The sequence below is a fragment of the Pavona decussata genome, unplaced genomic scaffold, assembly GCF_977016875.1.
Source record: "Pavona decussata unplaced genomic scaffold, jaPavDecu1.1 SCAFFOLD_245, whole genome shotgun sequence".
NCBI classification, from domain to species: Eukaryota; Metazoa; Cnidaria; class Anthozoa; order Scleractinia; family Agariciidae; genus Pavona; species Pavona decussata.
The window spans coordinates 830,179-847,500 of NW_028145650.1; the positions used below are offsets into that span (position 1 = coordinate 830,179).

Sequence of the window (17,322 nt, forward strand, 5' to 3'; positions counted from 1 at the left end):
AATTTTTTATCCATCAGAACGGCGGGTGTCCCACCTGATACGGTCTGATGTAACGTAAAAAACGCTAATACAGCAATTCAGCCTTTAATTTTTTATCCATCAGAACGGCGGGTGTCCCACCTGATACGGTGTGATGTAACGTAAGAAACGCTAATACAGCAACTCAGCCTTTAATTTTTTATCCATCAGAACGGCGGGTGTCCCACCTGATACGGTCTGATGTAACGTAAAAAACGCTAATACAGCAATTCAGCCTTTAATTTTTTATCCATCAGAACGGCGGGTGACCCACCTGACACGGTCTGATGTAACGTAAAAAAACGCTAATACAGAAACACTGCCTTTAATTTTAAATGGTATGATGTGGCAATGCAGTCACCATGCACCAGTGCAGCCAGCCATCGGTCAATTGATATCGATCAGAATGGTGGATACCCCCCCCCCCCTTTCCCCCCTTACTTACACGCTCTAAAATAAAATGAAGTAATTTATTTCCACAAGGCTGAAGGTTGTTTCTCCTTGTACAGTTTACTATAGCATCGTTAATATGATGGAACAAGACAGAGGCATGCATATACATGTACATGTCTATTCTTTTCTTCTCACAACTCCTGTCGCGCGTGACTTGTAGTGCGTGTTTTCCTCGCGTTTTGCGCTCGCCCGCGAAACATACACGAAAAATAACGCTTGTTCTGCGGGGCCAGTCTGGTGTTTCTTCTATGGAAAAGTGCGTGTGCATTTTGCTTTCGTCTAAAAGTTAACTTTTTTTCCGGTGCAAATATCGTACTCAATTTTCGCGTTCTTTTAGCCTCTTCGAAAAATCGCGAGACAATTAGTGTATCTGGTATCGCAGATTATAAGTGAAGAGAGACAACTAGTCACAACATTAAAAGGACCGCTCGCCAAATGCCATGGGATCAGATAATTTTGTCCACATAAGACTCCCTTACCCGGCTCAACTTTTTTTCTTACAAATATGATAATACCTTAAAGTAAATTTAAACTAATAGAGAGCAACTGTTTACTATGGTAGTGCCATGAATATGCATATTCTTCAAGATTCACCATAATTAATGCATTTGTCATTGTACTGTGTTGACAATAACACTCGTGCGATCACTTTTTTCAGGATTTCACTCCCAAGCTCACGATGTCTTTTTTTCTGTTTCTTCTAACCGTGTCTCAAGGTGATTTAATAGCGCGCTTGATTTATGTCTGCCCTCTTGAATATACTCCGGGAAAATGTTGCACTTCATTTAAAAAAACGTATCATTTGCTCGATGATTAAATTTAGATCATATTCTTTCGGCGTACAATTTTGTGGTCTCAAAACAGAATAATCTAGGAATGTTAGTAAACTCTGCACCACGTTACTCACAGTAGAGAACGCCTGTGTCCTGTTATGCGCGTGATTGTTTCGTAATCGAAACCGTATATTTACACTGTTAAATCATTTGCAGGATCCCGTTACAGCATTTCTTGCCTCTCTTTCCCTCTCACGTCTTCTCTTTTTCCTTCCTCTCTTCTGCCTTGACCTTTCTTCATGAGTATCTCTGCGCCAGTAAATGGTCCGCCTTTGCGAGCTATTTTAGTCGGCCGCGTCCGCCATTTCGAGTAGCGCAATTACATTGTACATTTGCATTTACTCTAATTTCACATCACGTTTTTATTTCTTGGCACTTCTTGATGTGACATGTAGTCCAGATCATATTCCTATACTCTGCCTGGTTTGTTTTCGATTTAATTACATCCTCCATGACATAAAAACAGATTACCACACCTTGCAAGTCCCAAAAGAAAAGAAACCGGGTGAGTCTTAATTTGAGGAATGTTAGGAATGCTAGTAGAATCTACTAGCATTCCTTTGCGGAACTTACAGTAGAGCCCGCCTGCGTCCTGTCATGCCCAAAAGTGCAAAAAAGTGACTTTATCCTTTGTGGGCTATTTCTTTGTCCCCTGTCCCTTGGGAGGCCTGAAAAGTGTCCCCGGGGATGTTTTAAGACACGCTGAATTGATTGAGACCTTTTTCAGGAATATTTTTTCGGGGTCCAAAAATCGACTTTTTCCTCCGTGGGGGTACGGGCAATTTTGCCAAAAATGGCCAAATTTTGAAAAATTTTCAAGTTTGCATTTTTGACTCGGTTAAGTCCCTATGGACCTCAGGTTGTCGAAAACATCACTGGGGAATCATTTTTAAGTACAAACAATGCCCTAAGAAAATTTTTTAGTTTTGACCCAAAAGTGCAAAAAAGTGACTTTATCCTTTGTGGGCTATTTCTTTGTCCCCTGTCCCTTGGGAGGCCTGAAAAGTGTCCCCGGGGATGTTTTAAGACACGCTGAATTGATTGAGACCTTTTTCAGGAATATTTTTTCGGGGTCCAAAAATCGACTTTTTCCTCCGTGGGGGTACGGGCAATTTTGCCAAAAATGGCCAAATTTTGAAAAATTTTCAAGTTTGCATTTTTGACTCGGTTAAGTCCCTATGGACCTCAGGTTGTCGAAAACATCACTGGGGAATCATTTTTAAGTACAAACAATGCCCTAAGAAAATTTTTTAGTTTTGACCCAAAAGTGCAAAAAAGTGACTTTATCCTTTGTGGGCTATTTCTTTGTCCCCTGTCCCTTGGGAGGCCTGAAAAGTGTCCCCGGGGATGTTTTAAGACACGCTGAATTGATTGAGACCATTTTCAGGAATATTTTTTCGGGGTCCAAAAATCGACTTTTTCCTCCGTGGGGGTACGGGCAATTTTGCCAAAAATGGCCAAATTTTGAAAAATTTTCAAGTTTGCATTTTTCACTCGGTTAAGTCCCTATGGACCTCAGGTTGTCGAAAACATCACTGGGGAATCATTTTTAAGTACAAACAATGCCCTAAGAAAATTTTTTAGTTTTGACCCAAAAGTGCAAAAAAGTGACTTTATCCTTTGTGGGCTATTTCTTTGTCCCCTGTCCCTTGGGAGGCCTGAAAAGTGTCCCCGGGGATGTTTTAAGACACGCTGAATTGATTGAGACCTTTTTCAGGAATATTTTTTCGGGGTCCAAAAATCGACTTTTTCCTCCGTGGGGGTACGGGCAATTTTGCCAAAAATGGCCAAATTTTGAAAAATTTTCAAGTTTGCATTTTTCACTCGGTTAAGTCCCTATGGACCTTAGGGTGTCGAAAACATCACTGGGGAATCATTTTTAAGAACAAACAATGCTCTAAACTAGTTCCTTGCATTTATCATATCCTGAAATAACTGGCAACGTTGAGGCTTTAATCTCTTTAAGTAACATCAGTTACATTGCTAGACAAAACAACCGTGATTTAGAAAAGCAGGGCTAGCAAAAAAGCCTAGATTTTCATTATTTAACTTATGTTATTGTAATTTCTGTCTGGATTTGTCAGAATATACCCTTTGAAATTAAACACATGTTAAGACTTTTTAGTGCTAGTCCAGAAAAAGACTTTAATTAGGGCTCATCACAAGAAAACAAGGTCAAAGAATACCATAGAAGGCTTGTCTGTGAGAGAACTAGGTAAGGAGCATATTGAACGATCGAGGCAGGAACTGCGCTCGTAAGACTTCTTCCTTCACTGGACTTGATGATGTCGTCAGGAAAACTTTGATTCAGGAAGCCAAACAAAAGCTAGGTCTACTGTTCTGAGCTAAGAGCGCGCCGAATTTAAAGCGAGTTCGTTGTGCCGTTTATAAATGTTTGAGAGAGAATGCGTCTAGTTGAGCAAAACAATTAAAGGAGTCTAACAGTTGAAGGGAATTTTTTTTTTTTGGGGGGGGAGGGAGAAAAATATTTCTGTCTTTCAAACGACTACTGCTGACCCTTGTATTGTATCTCCTGAAAATCGATGGGAAAAGCAAAAAAAAAATAACATTTGTCAAGAAAAGGTCACAAAAATCGGAGATTTTTGAGGGTATGTTCTCTTGAATCCAGACAGATATATTAGTTGACAACTTTCAAATAAATCGCAGCTGGTGGTCCTGGTAGTATATTTGAATTCTTGGCTAGATAAAAGAGAATGTGAAATAGCAGTTCAACCAAATTAATAAGATCGCAGATCCATGGAGAGATTCAAATTTCCAGTCTTAATTTAAAAACGAGCCCCAACGCGAAATCCAAAAACATGACAATCAAATTTCCTTTCAGTTTGCGTTGCGTACACGCAAGTGTATTTGCAGGATCATCACGTCTTTGGTACTAAATAGTTAAAGATATCTAGCTAGGAACACTTTAATACTCAGTAAGTGACAATTCTTTGTCCAAGTTTAGGTTAGGTATCGTGGCTCAAGAGAGGGGTAGAAAATTTGAATACTAATTAAATTGCATAAAAGCTCTGATTACACAACTGCAAGTACCGAGCGTCATTGGCTGAGAAATGTTAAATATTAGATTAGAGGAATGGATTTCAAGTTGGGGAGAGAAGGGAGGGGGAGGGCTTAAAATCTGTGAAACGCCTACAGGCACGTTTACATCGTGCGCTTAGGGGTTTTTATTTTAATTTTTTTTCGCCGTCCCTGGTACTATTTTTCATGCTGATGTACTAAAGGACAACTCAAATATTTTATACTCAGACATAAACTACAGCTCAAGGCTGTCGTACCTAAACATTCTAGTCATTTGTTACGTTTTGAATTTTTTTATGAGAAATGGTTCATATGCCTATCAAAACTTGGTTTTCATGGCAACGTTAAATGTCATGCCAACATAATCTTCAAGTCAATACGAGTGCGAGGAAAAAATGACAACTAGATAAAGCGTTATGATTGGTTTTCAGTAGTTGGTGTTGATGTTTGTTAGTGTGGGGCAATGTTTCATTAGCAATAGTAACATTAAAACTGACTTCTTGCCAAACCCGCAGACAAACATTAACATCTAGTGTTGTATTCACCTAGTCATCCTCGCCATACTAAAAGAGCTATCTCTTTTATTTGTTTCTTTGCCTGCGACGAATGTGTTCTGCTGACGAAGCCTACAAACAGCGACACAACTTAGTTAACCAAGAACGTCTTTTCAAACCCACTTATTGTCGCATTCAGATGCTCTAATAATCTTCGTGACATACTGGTCAACGCTAATCTACCTTCCAACGTCTGTATTGATCACTTGTTGCCGCTGTGGACAGAACTGCGCTACTTGTTCCTAGATTGCTGGCCGGAACTTACGCAATATACGTTTCTCTGCACCGGCGAAACACGTACTCTAAAATCCCACATGGCTTGCAGCACAAAACTGAATTTCATTTACATGATACACTGTAGCCTCTGCAATTTACAGTACATAGGCGAAACAAAAAGACGTTTAATTTGAAGGAAAGATTTAACGAACACCGCCGGACAGTTGACAAACCCAACAATAAATCTAAAACAGCTACATTTATTTAAAGAAAAAAAAAAAAAGCTACATTTTCTAAGCACTTCTTTCCGCTCTAAATCATACTGCCACAGACGTGCAACTCGTTCCTACTGAAAAACTGTGTTCAACTAGATATTCTATTAGAAAAAAGGAGTGCCGTGCGAGCAGAGATCCCTCCGATCTCTGTCAATCATTTTGTATTTCAATTATATTGTATTATCTGATCACTTCACGATAGCTATCATCTATACCATACGCGTATGTAATTAGAGCATTTTCCACTGTACCTGAAGAAGGTTGGTATTGGCCAGTCGAAATATTGTACACTACTAAATCAATGAAACTCAGTCTACGTTGTGTCGGCTTTGCTTCTTTTTCTGTATCATATTTTAGCCGATCAAATCTATATTGATCCAACGTATACCAGCCGATTTTCGTCCACGGTTGCCTGTTACTTCCTGCTTCATTAAGAAGGAAGTAGAATTGAAATCTCTATTTTCAATGTATTCAGCGATAATTTTAGAGGTAAGAGAGAAATCTAACCACAAGTGTCTTTTGAAATTGCTTAATACATTCACTGGTGATTTTATGCTTTATGATTTTTCAGGTTTGTGTGCTTGTAATATTGTCATCGCAAGCTAGAACAGGTAAAATGATTCCCTTATCTATTTTAAAACAATAACTTTGGTTTCGTGTATGCGTTTCACAAAGCTCCTAAAGAGCTTTCGGCTCCGAAAAGTAAGTTTCTATCCTTTTCTACAGATTGCCGATTATTTTTCTTACAAAATAACTCAATGTGTTCTTAATCCTTGAAAACTTAAAATGTTTTTGTTTTCAAAATTACCAAAATTTTTTTTTTGGTGATGAATTTTGTGTATGTAAAATAGTTTTTCGAGTCCGAGTTGAAAAACGCACGCCTGGTAACGGTTTGTTTTTTCTGCTAGCTTTGCAATGTAACGGGATTGTAGCCAGTTTAGAAGTCTGCTAATGAAATCCGACCACACTAGTCACAGAATAGTATATTATTTGAAGTTTGTTCAATCTACCTATAAATTTTGTTTTATCTCATTTTTGTTTGAGGTTCTGTTAGCATTTTAAACTGTACGAACGAAATTAAAATTTGAGAAAAAATCGTCCGTTTTGCACTTTCACATTCGAGGTAAACAAAATTGGAACTAAATGTTTAGTTCTTTCTAGTTTCAGAAAGAAAAATATCGTGCTTTGGTAGCCACATTAAATATTTATAACTTTCACTCGCTTTTTCTAAAATGATGAGCTTTTCGGCTGTTTATATCCCACCTTGTTTTTACAACAAGCATGACTCCCATAGCCGAATTAAATCTATCTACTTTCCTTCTCTTATAGGGATTGATTTTGATAAACATTTTAAAAGGAAAATTAACGATACAAACGTTACACGACGTTTCGACGACTTCATGTCATCTATATCAAATAAGAAAAGCACTTGTAAATTAAATTCGAACATGTGCGGAAGAAAACTGACAATTAAACAAAAGAGTATCGCGCGGACTGAGTCCACTTAACTGCTTAGTGTCGGTCTTTAAGAGAGAAAAACCCTGACACTAAATACTCAACACTCAAGTGGACTCCACGCGGACTCTACTGCCTTGAGTTCTGATTGCTTCATTGCGATATTTACGTCTGTTGTGATTGACAACAGTAGTTACTTTGGATTGGGTTCTATGGCACTCACACAAAAACTGCTCTATGCCTTTTATGATTCTTTGAGAAGCCCTTTCATTGTTAAGGACGGTGCCTCCTTTAGCTATTGCGCATACGTTCTGCGCATCTCAAGATGGTCCGAAAAACCTGGGTTTCTTAAGGACGATGCCTCCAAAAGCAGAGGTATTTTCGGCGGTTTGTGACTATGTGGGAAAAGAAGATCATAGCAAGAGTTGTTGGAATCCATCAAGAAAATTAGGGGTAACGGCGCATTTTTCAAAATTATTAAGCTCCATTTTGTAGAAAATTTCCATATGCGTGGTTACTCCCAAGTTTCGTTTTGAATTCCAATAACCCTTGCTGAGATCTTCTTTTTCAGCGTAGTGTCATAAAGTACGCAAACACACCTCTATGTTAGAAGGCACCGTCCTTAATATCGCGAACTGTTCTTGAAAGAGCCCACGACTGATGGGCTTCATTAAACTGTTCTTTGGTCGCCTCTGTTGACAGACGAACTTCCGGTTCCGGCTGCTTTGTATCCACTCCATGGGCGATACGGAACAAGTGATATCGGCCCCAACAACAACCCGCCGGGAATACCAAGCAATATACAACTCGCACCAGGCCCTTATGGACATCCTAAAGGCTCGTATCAGTTCTCTGGTCGCTATACCAGTTACGTTGAGATTCCCAACAACGGAGGCCTGGACACGACATATTCCATAACAATTCTCGCCTGGATGAAACGTGAAAATGACAATGGACCGATTTTTAATTACGGGACTAACCTTTGGGCATTTCACTTGTGGATCGTAGACGGGAAGTTATTTGGCCGAGCAGTGACCCGTTATTATGGCCAATTACTCAACCCCGTCTCTTCATCCCGACCAGTTTCGATGTCGTGGCTGTACGTTGGTCTCACTTATGATTATTCTTCTGGCGTCATGAAGCTTTGGATAAATGGAAATGCAGTTGATCAAACGATAGCCGGTAGAGCAAAGCTGACCACCAATTTTGACGTACGAATAGGTGCTAAGGATGACGTTAATGACCCCCGATACTTCCAGGGACGGATTTGTTGCGTTCAGGTGTACAGCAAAGCACTCAGCCAACAAGAAATCATCGCAGTCCAGAACAGAATTATCAACACAGGTGGGTACTGGTGTATCATGGGAAACGCGAATGAAGCAGATAGAGCTTAAGCTTGAACTCGTTTTATCATGGTTGAAAAGGAATTCGTTTGCAAGAAATGTAATGTTATAGGAGACTCTTAGGAGGTTAGGGCCATTAAACTAGGTTCATGTGACAAAGGTCATACACACTGCTAAGATTTGAGAGGTGTGGCATATGTGAAAGAAATGTGATCTTATGTCTTAAGCCTGATGAATAAATGATAGAGGAATTCGTTTGTAATGGAAGTTCTGATAAGAGAAAGGCTTCTTATTACACGTAAACCGTACCCCCGATTAGCGTGCCACTCGCAGTAAGGCCAGAAGTTTTCTTAAAATTTAAGTTTCTTGTTGTCTTTGTAGGAATGCAAATATGGCTCGAACCAGCAACCTTGTGAAAGTCTGCTTTTAAAATGGAACAAGAATTCATTAAAAACTCTTTTGCCTTTAATTGGGCCACAATTGGAAATTATTCAGGGAGCCGGCAATGAGCCAAAGCGCCCATGCAGGTCACTTTCCAAAGTATCGCCAAATACCACGAACTAAAATAACATCATCTTAATATTATTTTTAAAGCATTGAATATCATCCAAACCGAGTATTCACATGCACCAATTTTTGTGATGAACATGCCATTTTTTTTTAAGAAACTTCCTTTCCAAGACGGCGAGGAAATTAAAAGAACCGGTCCACGGCAAAAACTCAGGAATATAGCAACATGAAAATGGTACTTTTGTACAACGCCGGATGTAGGGTGGTTGGGCTTTTTTACTCAGAGAAAATAAAGACCGCTGGGACGACTTTTTTATTTATTTATTTATTTATTTATTTATTTACTTAAAAATCCCAAACTGGCATTTTCAATCGTTGATGTCCCTCTTGTATTTCAATAAGCCACTTCCGAGTCGCTTTGAATCTCATTATGAAAGCGAGGCTTCATACCTGGTGTTTGTTATAAAAATTTGTTTTAAGTCATAACAACCTTTACGCACAACCTCGCTTTCATAATGAGGTTCAAGAGAAACTCGCGAAATAACCCATTTTTCGCAATCATTGTTATCATTGTTATTAATCTATTTATTTTTCCTCTGTTCCCTCTCACTTATTGAAGCTTTGCACCCGCTATTTGTTTCTTATAATATATGATGCAGTTTAAAGGCGAAATCATTATCCTATTTTAATTTTCTCAGACACGGATGGTGGAAGAAGCCGATATATCTTTGGCCATTTTCGACCTCTGTTCTCCGTCATACAGCAGCCAGGTGGTACAGTTGCAACATCGACAGGCTCTACCGTGATGGAATGTTTGTTACGTTGTTCTCGTGTGACTGAGTGTAATTCGGTGGCCATTGGAGGAATAAGATCGAATCCATCTTCTGGAGGTTACTGCCAACTTTACAGAGCACCATTTAAGGAGAATTCGGGGAATAACAATGGCCGTGAAGGCAAACAGTATTATAACAAAAAGGATCTCGTCTGAAGAGAACTTTGTCTATCCGATGTACTCATGAGTAACTGAAAGCAACGAAATATTACTGTGAAGTGGGTAACCTTCTCCCTTGCACCGACGTCTGTAAACGTTTTGCTCCTGAATTAAAATCTGAAGTGCCTTGCATTCAATATAGTATAATTGCATTAGTCATGAATTGTATATTTTATTAGTTAGTTGGTTGTTACAAACTCCGTATATACACAAAAGGTATAAAGTGGGTATTTGTTTTCTTTCCTTCTTTTTAATAATTAAAGATAAACTTATGTTCTTTCGATAATAGATGTTGTGCACCGGAAAATTTTGCAACAAACCATCACTAATAAATAACTAGAGTAAACAGACTTTGCACCAAGGTAAGCGATCGCATCATCACGAAAACAAGCGATTCTAAGAGTCCATCAAGAAACAAGCTTGAAAATTTTAAACTCTTTTTCTTCGATGCATTCATCGTGCTTATTTAAGGTGAGTTAAGCTATAAAAAAACACAAGAGCTTTCTGAGATGTTCGAATCTTTTTTAAAATTAGCCCTGTTCACAGTCGATTTTATGCTCTCTGTCTTTTCAGACTCTTGCTCTGTTAATACTGTCATCGCAAGCCTTGGCAGGTAATTTTTAATGTCTGTTTTAAAGTTTTTTAAAACAGGTTCGTAATTTTTTAAGCCAAATAGTTTCACTTCAAAGGCTTCATCTTTCTGCGGGGGAGGAGGTTGGATCTTTGTACAATTCAAGGACTCGTAATTTGACTCGAGCAAACTTCACTTCTGTCTAAATGACTTGTGTTGCCTTGTGAACAAATTTCGGCAAACTTGCTTTGACTTCGGTTCTCTACATCCAAATCGAGAAGGCTAAATTAAATTCGATATTCAGGACTAGCTTTTGCAAAGTAAACATTAAATATTCATAACTTGAACTTGTTTCAGTAAGTTTTTCATGTAAAATCGTCGCTTAATCCTTTGTAAGGGCCAGTTGATCATGTAAGAAGATATTTTAGTAGCACGTTATATCAGTTGAAAAAATGCCTTTTTAACGGTTTCAGCCCCGTTAAATAAAATAAGTTCACTAGCTCAATTTACATTAATTATGAATTGCCATCTCTGTTTAGAGAACCTCCCAGTTCCTGTTGCCTTGTACCCACTCAATGGCAGATACGGGACAAGTGATATCAGCCCCAACAAAAATCCGCCGGGAATACCAAGCGATGTACATCTTGAACCAGGCCCTTACGGGCGTGCACAAGGCTCGTATCGTTTCTCTGGAAGCTCTACCAGTTACATCGAGATACCCAATAACGGAGGTCTGGACACCAGGCATTCCATAACATTTCTCGTGTGGGTGAAATATGAGAACAGAGGTCCAATCTTTAATTACGGGGTAGCTACTTGGGGATTTCACATCTGGATCGTGCACGTGGGTGTGGGAAATTTCTATGCTTTTTCACCGAATTGGAAGAACGGCCACTATGTCAACCCTCCACTTCCATCAAAGTCATGGCAGTACGCAGGTGTCAGTTATGATTTTCCATCCGGCGTCATGCGTCTCTGGGTAAATGGAGAGACAGCATACCAGGTATAACAAGAATAGGTCCGGCACAATAGGCCATTTCCGAGTTGCGTTGAACCTCATTATGAAAGCGAGGCTAAGTGCAAAGATTTTCTTTTAAAAATTAGCTTTCATTTATACGCAAACAAAACTAATTTTTTTATCAGCGCAAAAGCTGATAAGTTAAGGAATTCAATGAGATCTCTGAATTAAATAAGTGACTTCTGCTCCTTTAAAATGTATAGCTAGTAGGAACGGTATACATTGTGTAAAATTACAATGAAAACAATTACGTCAAATTATTATGATTTATTATGTACAATTATTATAATAATATACAATTATAATAATAAGGTATAATATGGTCACACAAAGACCGCGTCCTGGACACTAGTACTCTGCCGTGTCGTTGTTGAGCTCATTAACAAGTCTCTTCATTTCAGCTGTACACCAGCACCAAATTTCGCAGAGGAAGCCATAACCAGGGTGCAGAAACATGATTTGTCAACAGCTCCATTTCACTGCGTTAAACATTTGTTGTGGCTGATATTGTTATTGGTTTTGTTGTTAGGTGAATGTTGGTAGTGTTGAGCTACATACCAAGTATGACGTGCGAATGGGTGTCCGGAAAAACGATAACAGATATTTCAAAGGGCGAATTTGTTGTGTCCAGGTGTACGACAGAGCACTGAGCCGACAGGAAATCATCGCAGTCCAGAACAGAACCTTTTGGGAGACACTCGGTAAGTCATGTCGTTCATACTCATCGTCAGAATCATCATAATCCTACCACTCCTCTTCTTCCTCATCCCCATCATCATCATCATCATCATTAATATTTATAATCATAATTTTCCTCGTCATCATTATCATCATCAACATCATCATCATTACCATCTTCTTTGAGGCAATGTTGGTCTCTCCATTGTCGTGTTCTTTTCTTAGACAAACTGTATCTTTTCTCGGAGATATATAAATGGGTACCGATAACAAATTGCTTGGCTAACCCCGCGTTGGACTCGTACCGCATTCAAGGGGTCCGGAGTAGCACTACACGTGATAGATCAGAATTATTTTAAAAACAAAGCTCCCCGTTGTGGTCCATTTGAAATAAAATTGATGGATCGCTTTATCGACGCCATATATGCTTACCACAACCCTAGCGCGCGCTTACTACCTGTCGAGATCGCGCGCGCTTACCCCCTGTTAAGCTCGCGCAAACTGTGTGCGGCCACCTTAAGTCTTTCTCTTATCATTGTTGATAATTTATTTACTTATTTTTCTTCTGCATGTTCCCTTCCATTAATCAAAGTTCTAGACCCGCTATTTGTTTCTTAAATAAATGATTCTGTTTCAAGGCGAAATCATTATCTTATTTTAATTTTCTCAGACGATGGTGGAAAAAGATATATCTTTGGCCATTTTCGACCTCTGTTCACCGTTAAACAGCAGCCAGGCGGTATAGTTGCAACATCGAAAGGCTCTACCGTGATGGAATGTTTGTTACGTTGTTCTCGTGTGACTGAGTGTAATTCGGTGGCCATTGAAGAAATAAGATCGGATCCATCTTCTGGAGGTTACTGCCAACTTTACAGAGCACCATTTGAGGAGAATTCTGGGCATAACAATGGTCGTGAACACAAACAGTATTATAATAAAAATGATCTCGTCTGAAGAGAACTGTGACCATCCCCTTTACTCATGTATAACTGAAATGAACGAAATATTAGTGTGAATGGGGTTCTTCTAGCTTGCACCGACGTCTGTAAACTTTTTTGCTCTCTCTCTCTCTAAAGAATCTGGATTAAAATCTGAAGTGCCTTGCAATAAATATAGCATAATTGTATTAGTCATGAATTATATATATTTTATAAGTAACTTGGTTGTTACAAACTCCGTATATATACAAAAGGTATGAATGGGGTATTTGTTTTCTTTCCTCTTTTTAATAATTAATGATATGAACATATGTTCTAATAAATAACTAGAGAAAACAGACTTTGCACCAAGGTAAGCGATCGCATCATCACGAAAACAAGTGATTCTTAGAGTCCATCAAGAAAGAAGCTTGAAATTTTGAAACTCTTTTTCTCCGATGCATTCATCGTGCTTATTTAAGGTAAGCTATAAAAAAACACAAGAGCTTTCTGAGATGTTCGAATCCTTTAATTAGCCCTGTTCACAGTCGATTTTATGCTCTCTGTCTTTTCAGATTCTTGTTCTGTTAATACTGTCATCGCAAGCCTCGGCAGGTAATTTTTAATGTCTTTTAAAGTTTTTAACACAAGTTCGTAATTTTCTAAGCCTCATAGTGCCACTTCAAAGGCTTGACGTTTCTGAGGGGGAGGAGGTTGGATCTTTGTACAATTCAAGGACTCGTAATCTGACTCAAGCAGATTTCATAGACTTGCAGTCGGACTTTTGTTAAATGACTTGTGTTGACTTGTGAACAAATTTTGGCAAACTTGCTTTGACTTCGGTTCTCTTCATCCAAATCGAGAGGGCTAAATTAAATTCGATATTACGGACCAGCTTATGGAAAGTAAATATTAAATATTTATAACTTGAACTTATTTCAGTAAGTTTTTAATTTAAAATCCTTGCATTATTCTTTAGTTAGTTACGGCCAATTGACCATGTATAAGAAAATATTTTAGTAGGCCTAAGAATACCTTTTCTTTTAAAAATGCTTTTTTAATGGTTTCAGCACCGTTAATTAAAGGGAGGGTTCACGGTTCTGCGCATGTCCATGAATCGAAATACTTTTTCGCCTTTGCTCGCTATGACCCAAGCCTGTTTACTTTAATTCGTTGTTTATGAACCATTCGGAAGGGAATAGGTAACTCGGGTGGTAATTTTTTCCTATAATTGCGTTATTTCGCATGCAAATAACTGTAAACCCATCAACCGTGGAATAAATGCTACGGGTCAACACTAAATCCAATATCGACAATATGAGTACAATCCAACAGCATTTTCTGTGAATTTTTGTCATCAGTTATTTTGCTTGCTTGGACTAATTATAGAATGTAATTACTGAAGTACATATGCATGGGATTTTGAAGGCCATAAAGTTGATAAGAAAGAGAAAAAAGCATTTAGATTCATGCTCATGCGCTGAAATGTGAACCCCTCCCTTTAAATGTAAGTTCCCGAACTGAATTTACATTAATTATGAATTGCCATCTGTGTTCAGAGAACCTTCCAGTTCCTGTTGCCTTGTACCCACTCGACGGCAGATACGGGACACATGATATCAGCCCCAACAAAAATCCGCCGGGAAAACCAAGCGATGTGCATCTTGCACCAGGCCCTTACGGGCGTGCACAAGCCTCGTATCAGTTCTTCGGACGCTTTACCAGTTACATCGAGATACCCAATAACGGAGGTCTGGACACGAGGCATTCGATAACATTTCTCGTGTGGGTGAAATATGACAACAAAGGTCCGATCTTTAGTTACGAGGTAACAGCTGCTTGGGGATTTCGCATCTGGATCGTGGGTGTAGGAAATTTCTATGCTTTTTCACCGAATTGGAAGAACGGCCACTATGTCAACCCTCCACTTCCATCAAAGTCATGGCAGTACGTAGGTGTCAGCTATGATTTTCCGTCTGGCGTCATGCGTCTCTGGGTAAATGGAGAGACAGCATACCAGGTATAACAAGAATAGGTCCGGCACAATGGGCCATTTTCGACTTGCGTTGAACCTCATTATGAAAGCGAGGCCAAGTGCAAAGATTTTATTTTTAAAATTAGCTTTCATTCATACGCAAACAAAACTATTTTTTATCAGCGTAAAAGCTAATAATGAGGTCTCTGGATTAAATAAGTGTCTTCTTCTCCTTTACAATGTATAACAAGTAGGCACGGTATACATTGTTTAAAATTATAATTAAAAAAATTACGTCAATTGTTATGATTTATTTTTGTATAATTACTATAATAATATACAATTATAATAATGAGGTATAATATGGTCACACAAAGACCGCGTCCTGGACACTCAGTCGTGCCGTTGTTGAGTCCGTTAACAATTCTCTTCACTTGAGCTGTACACTAGCAGCAAATTCCGCGGAGCGAGCCATAACCAGGGTGCAGAAACATGATTTGTCAACGGCTCCATTTCACTGCATTAAACATTTCGTTGTGACTGATACTGTTATTGGTTTTGTTGTTAGGTGAGTGTTGGTAGCGTTGAGCTACATACCAAGTATGACGTGCGAATTGGTGCCAAGAAAGACGATAACAGGTATTTCAAAGGGCGAATTTGTTGTGTCCAGGTGTACAACAGAGCACTGAGCAGACAGGAAATCATCGCAGTCCAGAACCGAACCTTTTGGGAGACACTCGGTAAGTCATGTCGTTCATACTCATCGTCAGTATCATCATAATCCTACTACTCCTCTTGTTCCTCTTTCCTTTCATCATCATCATCATCATCATCATCATCATCATCATCATCATCATCATCATCATCATCATCATCATCATCAATATTTATAATCATTATTCTCATCATTATCACTATCATCATCATCAACTTTGTCATCTGATAGTTTTCATCATCGTCATTACTATCATTTTTGTTGTCATCATTCACAATTCCAAATAGTCTTCGTCAATATCATTATCATCATCATCATCATCATCATCATCATCATCATCATCATCGTCACCATCGGAGCTTTGAAACAAGGTTTGTGTCTGCATTGTCGTGTTTTTTACTTAATAGAAAGAAAAATCTATTCCAAATTGTATCTCTTCTCGAAGATTTTTAAGTGGTTAACGGTAACAAACTGCTTGGCTAACCCCGTGATGGACTCCTATCCCATTCAAGGGGTCCGTAGTAGCACTACACTTGATAGATCAGAGAATTAACTCTGCAGTGTATGTTAAAGTGCTAAAGTGAAGCCATGAATTTGCCGCTGAGGCTTACCCTAGTAAGGAAATGGGACATCGCACGAGGCAAAGATAAAAATCTCCGTCCTCGGCGGGAATGGAACCCACGACCTCCTGATTTTGTGCTATGAAAACCAGATTAACTGAGCTGGAAGTGAGATTTTATCTTATAACAAATCAACCGTAACAAGTGAACTTACTATTTTATTATTCGTTTGAACAGACCTTTATTTCCATCCTGTCTTCCCTTTACAAGAACAACAACATGGTGACAAGATCAAGCTTGTAACATTGACTGGCTCTACCGTGATGGAATGCTTGCTACGTTGTTCTCGAATGACTGAGTGTAATTCGGTGGCCATTGAAGGAATAAACACGGGTCGATCATCTGGAGGTTACTGTCAACTTTACCGAGCACCATTTGAGGATAGTTTGGGGCGGAAAAATAACCAAAAAGACAGACAGTATTTTAACATGAATAAGCTGGTCTAATCAAGAAAAGCTTTCACTGGATTGCAAGCGTTTAGTCCCCACGTCGCCGGAACTTTTTCTCTCATATTTTGCACCTTGAACCTTTATGACTGGAGCCATTTCCATCTTACAATGTATTCTGGATTAGTCCACCATGATTTGTATCGTTCACTATTTATGCTTCTCACGATATTCGTAGAGGAGCAAGTAGTGGTTAGTAGTTTCAAGCCAGAACTCAAGATCATCGGTAGACGCACGCGCAGAATACCATTTCTTGACGGAATTCTCGATACCAGCTCCCCTCAATGTTAAGCAAGATGACGGACAACACGGTTGACTGCCTTGTGCTTATGTCGTCCCTGTTCTCACTGGCCAAACGGCGACATAACATGACAAAAGCATGAGCACAAGAAGAACGAACACGTTCGTTCTTCTTGTGCTTATGCTTATGCTTATGCCGCAGGTGTTCTCACTTGCTGAAGCGGCGTTTGAGCTTCTGCTTCTGCTTATGCTTGTGTCCTAGTGAAAACCAGCGTTTTCTTTTGCTGACGCGAAACTAATCAACTTCACTTAGAAACGGAAAACGGTGACCGATTATGGCAGGAAAGTCGTTTTTGCCGTGATCCTAAATCTTTCTATTGACTCAAGGCTATGGACGGGCACATAAGTGGATTTCATACAATTTGATAGACTTCTTCGGGCGTTCTACGCATTGT

At 39.1% G+C, this 17,322-nt stretch overlaps 1 protein-coding gene across 1 annotated transcript; it reads left to right on the plus strand.

Annotated features, from left to right (window-relative positions):
- Nucleotides 1-7,200: 7,200 nt before the first annotated feature.
- LOC146457198 (uncharacterized) lies at nucleotides 7,201-16,850 on the plus strand. Its single transcript, XM_085092275.1, has 11 exons — nucleotides 7,201-7,270; nucleotides 7,546-8,187; nucleotides 9,395-9,649; nucleotides 10,055-10,158; nucleotides 10,261-10,300; nucleotides 10,798-11,261; nucleotides 11,806-11,977; nucleotides 12,625-12,902; nucleotides 14,346-14,891; nucleotides 15,415-15,586; nucleotides 16,359-16,850. Exons 1-11 carry the CDS (start codon nucleotides 7,201-7,203, stop codon nucleotides 16,625-16,627), a joined length of 3,012 nt encoding a protein of 1,003 aa, XP_084948401.1. The 3' UTR covers nucleotides 16,628-16,850.
- The last annotated feature ends 472 nt before the right edge of the window (nucleotides 16,851-17,322 follow it).

What these genes read in the sequence shown, in the direction of transcription:
- LOC146457198 (XM_085092275.1), top strand. Translation starts at nt 7,201, where the DNA reads ATGCCTCCAAAAGCAGAGGTATTTTCGGCGGTTTGTGACTATGTGGGA. An exon ending in AGAAGATCATAGCAAGAGTT is followed by an intron (nt 7,271 to 7,545) that starts GTTGGAATCCAT and finishes CTCTGTTGACAG; the next exon opens with ACGAACTTCCGGTTCCGGCT. An exon ending in AACCTTTTGGGAGACACTCG is followed by an intron (nt 15,587 to 16,358) that starts GTAAGTCATGTC and finishes TCGTTTGAACAG; the next exon opens with ACCTTTATTTCCATCCTGTC.